Raw genomic sequence first — 13,402 nt, forward strand, 5'->3', positions numbered from 1 at the left:
GCTGCAAAGAATATAATCATCTGACTTCAATATTGACCGTCTGGTGATGTACATGTGTAGATTTGTCTCTTGTGTTGTTGGAAGAGGGTGTTTGTTATGGTCAATGTGTTCTTTGGCAAAATTCTACTAGCCTTTGTCCTGGTTCATTTTGTACTCTAAGACCATATTTGCCTGTTACTTGAGTTATCTCTTGACTTCCTTCTTTTGTATTCCAGTCCCCTATGATGAAAGGACATCTTCTTTTGGTGTTAGTTCTAGAAGGTCTTCTAGGTTTTCATGGAACCATTCAACTTCAGCTTCTTCGGAATTGGTGGTTGGGGCATAGACTTGGGTTACTGTGATACTGAATGGTTTGCCTTGGAAATGAACAGAGATTATTCTGTCTTTTTTGAGATTGCATCCAAGTACAACGTTTTGGACTCTTTTGTTACCATGAGGGCTATTCCACTTCTTCTAAGGGATTCTTTCCCCTAGTAGTAGATATACTGGACATCTGAATTAAATTTGCCCATTCTGGTCCATTTGAGTTTGCTGATTCCTAAAATGTCGATTGTCCACTCTTGCCATCTCCTCTTGACCACTTCCAATTTACCTTGATTTTTAATTTTATGTTTTTATATTATTATTGTCTTGTAATTACACAAATAAATCATGCCATATTTCATTTTTGAGCATTTTGTAAAAAATTGTAGAATGTATTGCATTTTATCTCACGTGAGCACAGTTTTTTTCACTGGAAATAACATAAATTAGCACCCATTACATTCAACCAATAGATTTACTAAATCATTCATGGGATGCTTAGCTTTGTTAGATTTTTTTTTATCATTTAATTTCAAAATGACTCATTGTGAAAAATATAATTTTTGCCAACTATTTTCTTTTTCAGAATAAAAATAAAGCTTGATAAAGGAGAAAACAGGATTTAACAGTAAGATTAACAAGTCCTTTGAGTTAAATATACCTTTAAAACCTGAAAATCATTTCAGTTCATAATTCACCCTAAAGGATTATCACAAGTTGTGCAATATAAAATTTATTTTTTCATTAATTCAACAAACATTTTTGCTTGGTAAAACAATAAACAAATCCAGTAGAGTAAATGCATTATTAAGAATGTTATAAAAATGGTAACTCAAAAGATATTCATGGGGAGTTCCCTGGTTTCTTAGGGATTAGGATTGTGAACTTTTACTGCCTTGGCCAGATTTAATCTCTGATTGTAAAACTAATATCCCACAACCCACGCAGGAGGGCAAAAATTTAAAAAAGAACAGTTTGCACCCTCTTGTTCACTGAAGCATTATTTACAATAGCCCAGATATGGCATCAACCTAAGAGACAATAAAAATAAATGGATAAAGAAAATGTGTTTTATATATATATAAAGTGTAACATTACACAGTCTTAAATCGTTCTACTTGTAAGAACATAGATGGACTTTGAAGGCGTTACACTAAGTGAAATAAGTAAGACACAGAAAGAAATATATCGTATGATTTCACTTATATGTGTGGAATTAAAAAACAAAACAAAAAGTTCATAGATACACAGAACAGGTTGTTGGTTGGCAGAGCAGGAGTGAGGGGTGGGCAAAATAGATGAAACTAGTCAGAAGTTACAAACTTCCAGTTACAAAATAGATGTCATCGGATACTATATTGTATATTTGAAAGTTACTAAGACAACAAATTGAATAGTTTTTAACACAGGAAAAAATTTAACTCCTGTGTGGTGATGTATTTAACTAGACTTACTATAGCGATCACTTTGCAAGGTATGCAAATACTAAATCATTGTGTTGTATATCTGAAACTAATATAATATATGTCATTTATAACTCAATAAAAATACTATTTATAAGCCTTAAAACGAAGCCACAGTAAAAAAACATAACAAAATCCTCAGTAATAATTTAAATCGTGGAAAGTGATATGGTATTAAAGACCCAAGTCCAAGATATGATTAGATCCAGAGGAGCTTAAACATGGGTTGGGTCTGCTCTCTTCACAGAGTGAGCCAAGGAACAGCAGAAGACTGGCCAACAGCTTCTAATACCTTTCTCCTGTCTCAGTCATTTCATCACTGCACATTCATTTTTGGAGATTTTCAAGAGATCAAGATTTTGAGATGCTCTGTTAAAAAAACTGTATGATTTTAAGGGAAGACAAACTTTATTTTAAGGCTAAACTTTAATGAGTAGGTAATGGATTACGAAAAAAAAAATTTGCCTATTGCCTGAGAGAAAATAAGGGACTGAGACAAACAGAATTGCTAAAGAAAATTTAAGATCAAAAATATTATGACAAAAGTAAAGACATGAGTAGAAGGATAAAATACTAATTGGAACAAGTGGATAAAAACAAAAGACATAGCTGATGCTAGCATGCCTGGGAATGAATGCTGAGTGGGATTTAAAGAGAGGTTTCCCAGAAGAAGGATACACGAATAATGAAGAAGAGAAGAGAAGCAAGATAGTAACTGAAAAGGCATAGAGCCAGGATCATCTGCACTTATAGGCCATATTTTGGTTATTGTCCCTTCTGGAAAAGAGGGTTATGGTGTGAGGCAATATTTTATAATGGTTTTCAGACTGGTTATGAAAGTGAGTATTTTCCCTTGGAAAGTTCCTTGCCACTCCTGAGATAAATTTTATTAAATTTATAAACCAAAAGGATGCTTTGTATGTCATATGTAAAAACAAAATAGCTTCTTTGTGTGTATATGTATATATATTATATATATTTACATATCTGTACATATTGAATTAGTATATTATATATATATTATAGATATGCAAATGGGCAATAAAACTGACAATTATTTGAAGACTTTTATAGATTTAAATTTTAAAATTTTGATCATTGTATTTAAATCTAGGTGGAATTAATACACAACAATCCAAAGAATGCTATGAAAATGAGAAATGAGAAAAAAACTTATGAGAAAACACTATCAAATATGAATGATGCAATATGCTTAGAATAGAATGAAGAATTCTATTCAGGAAATTTTTACTTTGTGACTATGCCAACACAAATTTGTGACTTTGATGACAAATTTTTTTTTCTTTAATTAAAAAAGAATGGAATGAGTTCAAGGAACTTTTGGTCAGGCAGTTATGCAAGGTCAAGCAATATAATGAGTGTGTGCCTCTCCCTGTGTCAGCAAACATTAACAATTGGCCTCCCTTAAATGCACAGTTTGGAATGGTACAAAGGAATGGCGTCATGTATCACCATGTGTTGTGACCAGAGTATGTAAGATCCTTCCGCACATGCTGACATCCATACTCAGGACCTGGTCTTGAACAGCAAACCGGACTCCCCACCCCTGACACCATGTGCCATTACAGCAACCACTATGGAGGCCTGGGCTACGGCTACGGAGGCTTTGGCGGCCTGGGCTTTGGCCGTGGCTGTGGATGCAGCAGCTTCCGCTCGCTGGGCTTTGGCTCGGGCTTCGGAGGCTACGGATGTGGCTCTGGTTTCGGAAGCTTTGGGTCTGGCTGCTGTCACCGTCCACTATTCTTTAGAAGATGTGGTTTCTCCAGCTTCTACTAAACTCTGGCTGTAATAACCCAACATCTGCTACCATGAGTGGATTTGAAACAATGTTATTCAGTTGTTTAAACTGAAATTTCCCTAGGCCTGTATACACCCAAACCTTAAGAATTAAAGAGAATTTATTATTTATTTATTAGTTATAAGCATCTCTGTCTCATGTTTCCTGGAATTTGTTAGCTTGGGCCCTAAGAAATGACTGATGTTGATGACCAATAAATTATCTAATTGGAAATACAAACTATGGCTCTTTGGGTTTCATTTAACTCAGTATGTGTATATACCTGTATGTAATTTTTCTGTTTGTCAATTAGAAATACAAGGATTATCTCCTTTAATATTTTTATAAAACAGGTCGTGTTAGATATATCTTTTTATAGTTGGTAGTCATCAGTATTATTAAAACTGTAGTCAGAGCATACTTGGCGTTTCACAAATCTTAAAATCCACATTTCTAAATTTTTAGGAAAAATAAGCTCTGTTTTTCTGTGAATGTATTAATTATAATGTGTGTCATAATGTTGTCCTATATTCATCATCTTCTGCTTTCATCTAGTTTGTTATGCATGTAAGATAAGGGAGTAAAATGATCTAAAAGTCAAAAAACTGGATAATAAAGATACGAATTTTGGTCACTCAACTCACTCATCTCACCCTCTTATATCATCTGCATCATCATTACTGCACTGAAGTGTTTGTAATTCAGTAAGCACTCATTGGGAAAAACACGGATGCTGGGAAAGATGAGGACAGGAGGAGAAGGTGGCAGCAGAGAATAAGGTGGTTGGATGGCATCACCAGTTCAATGGATATGAGTTTGAAGAGACTTTGGGAGATACAGGAAGACAGGGAAGACTGTCCTACTTCATTCAGTTAATGGAGTCACAAAGAGACGGACATTATTTAGTGACTGTACAACAACAAAAACAAAAACACTAAATGCACAGTAATGTTATCAAGGAGAAAAAATTGTTTATCTACAAGCAATCAAAATTTTCATTTGATAATTTTTTTAAAAATCATTTAAAGAGGAATTTAAATAAAAGATCATTCTTTCAAAACAATCATTTCATTGCAATATAAGAAACAAGGAATAAGTAAACTACCAGATTTTCTAAATTGTTTTCCTAAAACTCAGTGATGTCTTCAGAAGATGATATAAAATAAATAATACTTGTTATAAGTTGAGCAAATATAGTTTTAAAAAGGGCTTTATGGGTGGCTCAGTGGTAACGAATTACTTGCCAAGGCAGGAGACGTGGGTTAAATGCTTGGGTCAGGAAAATGCCCTAGAGGTGGGCAACTCACTGCAATATTCTTATCGGGAAAACCCTATGGAGAGAGGAGTTTGGTGGGCTATGGTCCATGGGGTCACAAAGAGTCAGACATGACTGAACTGACTGAATATGCGCACTTGCAATCAGATGATAGTTCCTAGTATATGGACAAGCCCTAATGCTGTTGTTCAGTCCCTCAGTCATGTCAGTCTCTTTGAGACCCCATGGACTGCAGTACACCAGGCTTTCCTGTCCTTCACCCTTTACCAGAGCTTGCTCAAACTCATGTCCATTGAGTCAGTGATGCCATTCAACCATCTCATTCTCTGTTGAACACTTCTCTTGCCTTCAGTCTTTCCCAGCATCAGGGTCTTTTCTAATGAATCAGTTCTTTGCATCAGGTGGCCAAAGTATTGGAGCTTCAGCTTCAGCATCAGTCCTTCCAAAGACTATTCAGAACTGATTTCCTTTAGGATTGACTGGTTTGATCTCCTTGAAGTCAAAGGGACTCTCAAGGGTCTTCTCCAGCACCACAGTTTGAAAACATGAATTCTTTGGTGCTCAACCTTCTTTACGGTCCAACTCCCACATCCATATATGACTACTGGAGAAACCACAGCTTTGACTATATGGACCGTTGTCAGCAAAGTAATGTCTGTACTTTTTAATATGCTGTCTAGGTTTGACATAGCTTTTCTTCCAAGGAACAAGCATCTTTTAATTTCATGGCTGCTGTCACCATCTTCAGTGATTTGGGAGCACAAAAAATAATGTCTGTCACTGTTTCCATTGTTTCCCATCTATTGGCCATGAAGTGATGGGATGCCATGAAGATGCCATGATCTTCGTTTTTTGAATGTTGAGTTTTAAGCCAGCTTTTTCACTATCCTCTTTCACTTTCATCAAAAAGGCTCTTTAGTTCCTTTTTGCTTTCTGCCATAAGAGTGGTGTCATCTGTATATCTGAAGTTATTGATATTTCCCCTGACAATCTTGATTCCAGTTTGTGCTTCATCCAGCCCAGCATTTCACATGATGTACTCTGATCAGTTCAGTTAGTTGAGTCACTCAGTCGTGTCCGATTCTTTGTGACCCCATGAACTGTAGCACGCCAGGCCTCCCTGTCCATAACCAACTCCCGGAGTTCACTCAAACGCATGTCCATTGAATCTGTGATGCCATCCAACTATCTCATCCTCTGTTGTCCCCTTCTCCTCCTGCCTCCAATTCCTCCCAGCATCAGGATCTTTTCCAATGAGTCAGCTCTTCATATCAGGTGGCCAAAATATTGGAGCTTCAGCTTCAGCATCAGTCTTTCCAATGAACACCCAGGACTGATCTCATTTAGGATGGACTGGTTGGATCTCCTTGCAGTCCAAGGGACTCTCAAGAGTCTTCTCCAACACCACAGTTCAAAAGCATCAATTCTTCTGCACTCAGCTTTCTTTATAGTCCGACTCTAACACCCATACATGACCACTGGAAAAACCATAGCCTTGACTAGATGAACCTTTGTTGACAAAGTAATGTCTCTGCTTTTTAATATGTTGTCCAGGTTGGTCATAACTTTCCTTCCAAGGAGTAAGCATCTTTTAATTTCATGGCTGTAGTCACCATCTGCAGTGATTTTGGAGCCCCAAAAAATAAAGTCTGCCACTGTTTCCGCTGTTTCCCCATCTATTTGCCATGAAGTGATGGAACCAGATGTCATGATCTTGGTTTTCTTAATGTTGAGCTTTAAGCCAACTTTTTCACTCTCCTCTTTCACTTTCATCAGGAGGCTCTTTAGTTCTTCACTTTCTGCCATAAAGGTGGTGTCATCTGCATATCTGAGGTTACTGATATTTCTCCCAGCAATCTTTATCCCAGCTTGTGCTTCTTCCAGCCCAGCATTTCTCATGATGTACTCTGCATATAAGTTAAATAAGCAGGGTGACAATATACAGCCTTGATCTACTCCTTTTCCTATTTGGAACCAGTCTGTTGTTCCATGTCCAGTTCTAACTGTTGTTTCCTGACCCACATACAGGTGTCTCATGAGGCAGGTCAGGGGGTCTGGTATTCCCCTCTCTTTCAGAATTTTCCACAGTTGATTGTGATCCACACAGTTAAATGCTTTGGCATAGTCAATAAAGCAGAAATAGATGTTTTTTTGGAACTCTCTTGCTTTCTCCATGATCCAGTGGATGTTGGCAATTTGATCTCTGGTTCCTCTGCCTTTTCTAAAACCAACTTGAACATCTGGAAGTTCACAGCTCATGTATTGCTGAAGCCTGGCTTGGAGAATTTTAAGCATCACTCTATTAGCATGTGAGATGAGTGCCAGTTGTGCGGTAGTTTGGGCATTCTTTGGCATTGCCTTTCTTTGGGATTGGAATGAAAACTGACCTTTTCCAGTCCTGTGGCCACTGCTGAGTTTTCCAAATTTGCTGGCATATTGAGTGCAGCACTTTCACAGCATCATCTTCAGGATTTGAAATAGCTCAACTGGAATTCCATCACCTCCACTAGCTTTGTTTGTAGTGATGCTTTCTAAGGCCCACTTGACTTCACATTCCAGGATGTCTGGCTCTAGGAGAGTGATCACACCATCATGATTATCTGGGTCCTGAAGATCTTTTTTGTACAGTTCTTCTGTGTATTCTTGCCACCTCTTCTTAATATCTTCTGCTTCTTTATAGTTGACATTACTTTGTCAACAAAGGTCCATCTATTCAAGGCTATGGTTTTTCCAGTGGTCATGTATGGATGTTAGAGTTCGACTATAAAGAAAGCTGAAGGTTAGGTCCATAGCATTTCTGTCCTTTAATGAGCCCACCTTTGCATGAAATGTTCCCTTGGTATCTCTAATTTTCTTGAAGAGATCTCTAGTCTTTCCCATTCTGTTGTTTTCCTCTATTTCTTTGCATTGATCCCTGAGGAAGGCTTTCTTATCTCTCCTTGCTATTCTTTGGAACTCTGCATCAAATGGGTATATCTTTCCTTTTCCTTTTTGCTTTTTGCTTCCTTTCTTTTCACAGTTATTTTTAAGGCCTCCCCAGACAGCCATTTGGCTTTTTTGCATTTCTTTTTCTTGGGAAATGTCTTGATTCCTGTCTCCTGTACAATATCACAAACCTCTGTCCATAGTTCATCAGATACTCTGTCTATCAGATCTAGTCCCTTAAACCTATCTCTCACTTCCACTGTATAGTCATAAGGGATTTGCTTTAGGTCATACCTGAATGGTTTAGTGGTTTTCTCCACTTTCGTCAATTTCAGTCTGAATTTGACAATAAGAAGTTTCTGATCTGAGCCACAGTCAGCTCCCAGTCTTGTTTTTGCTGACTGTATAGAGCTTCTCCATCTTTGGCTGCAAAGAATATAATCAATCTGTATAGAAGCTAAATAAGCAGGGTGACAATATATAGCCTTGAAGTACTCCTTTCCCAATTTTGAACCAGTCCATTGTTCCAAGTGAAGTTTTAACAGTTGCTTCTCGATCTGCATACAGGTTTCTCAGGAGGCAGATAAGGGGGTTTGATATTCTCACCTCTTTAAGAATTCTCACAGTGTTGTGATCCACACAGTCAAAGCTTTAGCACATTCAATGAAACAGAAGTAGTTTATTTTTTCTGGAATTCTCTTGCTTTTACTATGATTCAGTGATTCTTGGCAGTTTGATCTCTGGATCCTCTGTATTTTCTAAATCCAACTTGAACATCTGGAAGTTCTCGGTTCATGTACTCTTGAGGCTGGCTTGGAGAATTTTGAGAATTTATTTGCAAGCATGTGAGATGAATGCAATTGTGCAGTAGTTTGAACATTCTTTGTCATTGCCTTTCTTTGTAATTGGAATGAAAACTGACCTTTTCCAGTCCTGTGGACTCTGCTGAGTGTTCCAAATTTGCTGGTCATATTGAGTGCAAGACTTCCACAACATCATCTTTTGGATTTGAAATAGCTCAGCTGGGATTCCATCACCTCTGATAGCTTTGTTCTTAGTGATGCTTCTTAAGGCCCGCTTGACTTTACAGTCTAAGATAGCTGGCTCTAGGTGAGTGACCACACCATTGTGGTTATCTGGTTCAATAAGATTTTTTTTTTAATAGTATTTTGTGTATTCTTTCCACCTCTTCTTAATCCCTTCTGATTCTGTTAGGTCCTTGCTCTTTCTATGCATTACTGTGCCCATCTTTCCATGAAATGTTCCCTTGGTATCCCTAATTTTCTTCAAGACAGCTCCATTCTTTCTCATTCTGTGTTTTCCCCTATTTCTTTGCATTGTTCACTTAGGAAAGCTTTCTTATCTGTCCTTGATATTATTTGGAACTTCACCTTCAGATGGGTATATCTTCCTTTCTTCCTTTGCCTTTAGCTTTTCTTCTTTTCTCAGCTCTTTGTAAGGCCTCCTCAGGCAACCATTTTGCCTTTTTGCATTTCTTTTTCTTGGGGATGCTTTTGATCACCACCTCCTGTACAATGTCATGAACCTTCATCCATAGTTCTTTAGGCACTCTATCAGATTTAATCCCTAGAATCTATTTGACACTTCTACTGTAGAATCATAAAGGATTTGATTCCCTACTTTCTTCAATTCAAATCTGAACTTGGCAATAAGGTGTTCCTGATCTGAGCCACAGTCAGCTCCCAGTCTTGTTTTTGCTAACTGTATAGACCGTCTCCAGGTTTGACTGCAATTAATATATTCATCTGACTTTGGTATTGACTGTCTGGTGATGTACGTGTGTAGATTCGTCTCTTGTGTTGTTGGAAGAGGGTGTTTGCTATGACCAATGTGTTCTCTTGGCAAAACTCTATTAGCCTTTGTCCTGCTTCATTTTGTACTCTAAGGCCAAACTTGCCTGTTACTCGAGTTATCTCTTGACTTCCTTCTTTTGCATTCCAGTCCCCTATCATGAAAAGGACACATTTTTTTGATGTTAATTCTAGAAGGTCTGGTAGATTTTCATGGAACCATTCAACTCCAGCTTCTTTGGTATAGTGGTTGGGGCATAGATGGGTTACTGAGCTATTGAATGGTTTGCCTTGGAAATGAACAGAGATTATTCTGTCATTTTTGAGATTGCACCCAAGTACAGCATTTGGACTCTTTTGCTACTATGAGGAGCATTCCACCTCTTCTAAGGGATTCTTTCCCCTAGAAGTAGATATAATGGGCCTCTTAAATTTGCCCATTCTGGTCTATTTTAGGTCACTGATTCCTAAAATGTCAATGTTCACTCTTGCCATGTCTTCTTGACCACTTCTAATTTACCTTGATTTTTAATTTTATATTTTCATATTATTATTGTCTTTGAAATTACACAAATAAATCATGCCATATTTCATTTTTAGCATGTTTTAAAAAAATTGTAGAATCTACTGGATTTTACTTCATGTGACCATAGCTATTTTCTCTGAAGATAACATAAATTAGCTCCCATCACACTCAACCTAGTAGATTTACTAAATCATTCACGGGATTCTTAACTTTGTTAAATTTTTCATCATCATTTGACTTCAAAATGACTAAATGTGAAAAATATAATTTTGGCCAACTATTTTCTTTTTCAGAATAAAAATAAAACTTGATTAAGGAGAAAACAGGAATTAACAGTAAGATTGATTAGTCCTTTGAGTTAAATATTCCTTTAAAACCTGAAAGTCATTTCAGTCTGTAAGTCACCTTAAAGAATTATCACAAGTTGTGACATATGAAATAATTTTTTTCATTACTTCACCAAATATTTTTGCTTGGAAAAACAATAAACAAATCCAGTAGGGTAAATTCATTATTAAGAATGTTGTAAAAATGATAACTCAAAAGATATTCGTGGATTGTTCCCTGGTTTCTTAGGGGTTAGGATTGTGAACTTTTACTGCCTTGGCCAGATTCAATCTCTGGTTATGAAATTGATATCCCACAAGCCACGCAGCAGGGCAAAAATGAAAAAAAGAAATGTTTTGCACCCTCTTGTTCACTGAAACATTATTTAAAATAGCCCAGATATGGCATCAACCTAAGAGACAATAAAAATAAAGAAAATGAATTATATATATATATATATATATATATATATATATATACACACAAAGTGTAACATTACAGTCTTTTTTTTTTTTAATTTTTATTTTATTTTTAAACTTTACATAATTGTATTAGTTTTGCCAAATATTACACAGTCTTAAAAAGAAATCTTTCTACTTGTAAGAACATAGATGGATTTCGAAGGTATTACACCAAGTGAAATAGGTAAGAAAAAGAAAGACAGATATCATATGATTTCACTTGTGTGTGGAACTAAAAAACAGAAACAAAAATCTGAGCTCATATATACAGAGAACAGGTTGTTGGTTGGCAGAGGCAAGAGTGAAGGATGGGCAAAATAGGTAAAAGTGGTCAGAAATTACAACTTCCAGTTACAAAATAGATGTCATGGGATACTATATTGTACATTTGAAAGTTATTAAGACAGCAAATCTTAATAGCTTCTAACACAGGAAAAAATTTAACTCCTGTGTGGTGATGAATTTAACTAGATTTTTTGTGGTGATCGCTTTGCAATGTGTGCAAATACTGAATCATTATGTTGTACATCTGAAATGAATATAAAATATGTCATTTATATTTCAGTAAAAATGATATTTATAAGCCTCAAGACAAAGCCACAGTAACAAAACATCAAAAGCCTCAGTAGTAATTTAAATCATGGAAAGTGAAATGGTGTTAAAGACCCAAGTCCAAGATATGATTAGATCCAGAGGAGCTTAAACATGGGTTGGGTCTGCTCTCTTCACAGAGTGAGCCAAGGAACAGCAAGACTAGCCAACAGCTTCCAATACCTTTCTCCTGTCTCAGTCATTTCATCACTGCATATTCATTTTTGGAGATTTTCAAGAGATCAAGATTTTGAGATGCTCTGTTGAAAAAGCTGTATGATTTTAAGGGAAGACAAACTTTATTTTAAGGCTAAACTTTAATGAGCAGGTAATGTATTAGGAAAAAAATATTTGCCTATTGCCTGAGAGAAGATAAGGGACTGAGACAAACAGAATTGCTAAAGAAAATTTAAGATCAAAAATATTATGATAAAATTAGAAACATGAGTAGAAAGAAAAAATACTGATTGGAACAAGCGGATAAAAACAAAAGACCTAGCTGATGCTAGCATGCCTCGGGATGAATACTGAGTGGGATTTAAAGAGAGGTTTTCCAGAAGAAGGATACATGGATCATGAAGAAGACAAGAGAAGAGAGATAGTAACTGTAAAGCATAGAGCCAAGATCATCTGCACTTTTACACCATATTTTGGGTATTGTCCATTCTGAAAAAGAGGATTATCATATGAGGCAATATTTTATAATGGTTTTCAACTGGTTATGAAAGTATTTTCCCTTGGAAAGCTCCTTTCCATTCCTGAGATAAATTTTACTATATTTATAACAAAAAAGGTGTTTTGTACATCATCTGTAAAATCAAAATAGCTTTCTTGTGTGTGTATGCATATATATTATATATGTATATTATATGTATATATTATATACATGCAAATGTGAAATAAATTTGACATTTATTTGAAAAATTTTACATATTTAAATTTTAAATTTAGATCATTGTATTTATTAATTTTTTTTTTTAATTTTATTTTATTTTTAAACTTTACATAATTGTATTAGTTTTGCCAAAGGATCATTGTATTTAAATCCAGGTGGAATTAATACATGAGAAACCAAAGAATTCTAGGAAAAGGAGAAATGAGAAAAAAATGTTATGAGAAAACATTGTCAAATATGAATGATGCAATATGCTTAGTAATGAAAAATTCTGTTCAGGAAATTTTTACTTTGTGACTGTGCCAACACAAATTCGTGACTTTGACGACAAATTTTTTTTCTTTAATTAAAAAAGAATGTAATGAGTTCAAGGACCTTTTAGTCAGGCAGTTATGCAACCTCAAGAAATTTAATGTGTGTCTCTCCTTGTGTTAGCAGGTTAATAATTTGCTTCAGGTAAATGCCTAATTTGCAATGAAACAAAGGAATGACCACGTGTTTCACCACGTGTTGTGACCAGGGTATATAAGCATCCCTCTGCACGAGCTGACACCCACACTCAGGACCTGGTCTTGATCAGCAAACCGGACTCCCCACCCCTGACACCATGTGCCATTACAGCAACCACTACGGAGGCCTGGGCTACGGCTACGGAGGCTTTGGCGGCCTGGGCTTTGGCCGTGGCTGTGGATGCGGCAGCTTCCGCTCGCTGGGCTTTGGCTCTGGCTTTGGAGGCTACGGATGTGGCTCTGGTTTCGGAAGCTTTGGCTCTGGCTGCTGTCACCGTCCATTGTTCTTTAGAAGATGTGGTTTCTCCAGCTTCTACTAAACTCTGGCTCTAGTAACCCAACATCTGCTTCCATGAGTGGATTTGAAACAACATTATTCAGTCGAAGAACTGAAATTTCCCTAGGCCTATATACACCCAAACCTTAAGAATTTCAGAGAATTTATTACTTATTTATTAGTTATAAGCATCTCTGTCTCATGTTTCCTGGAATTTGTTAGCTTGGGCCCTGAGAAATG

The 13,402-nt window shown here is 36.4% G+C and overlaps 1 protein-coding gene across 1 annotated transcript in view; it reads left to right on the plus strand.

Moving 5' to 3' along the window:
* LOC102276381 (shematrin-like protein 2) overlaps positions 1-13,402 on the plus strand; it is a 38,433-nt gene that overhangs the window by 2,815 nt on the left and 22,216 nt on the right. The window contains exons 2-3 of the mRNA XM_070382344.1: positions 3,298-3,486; positions 12,940-13,128. Coding sequence (XP_070238445.1) covers positions 3,298-3,486; positions 12,940-13,128 — 378 coding nt within the window. The remainder of the gene's footprint in view (positions 1-3,297; positions 3,487-12,939; positions 13,129-13,402) is intronic.

The sequence above is a fragment of the Bos mutus genome, chromosome 1 (genome assembly GCF_027580195.1).
Source record: "Bos mutus isolate GX-2022 chromosome 1, NWIPB_WYAK_1.1, whole genome shotgun sequence".
Lineage (NCBI taxonomy): Eukaryota > Metazoa > Chordata > Mammalia > Artiodactyla > Bovidae > Bos > Bos mutus.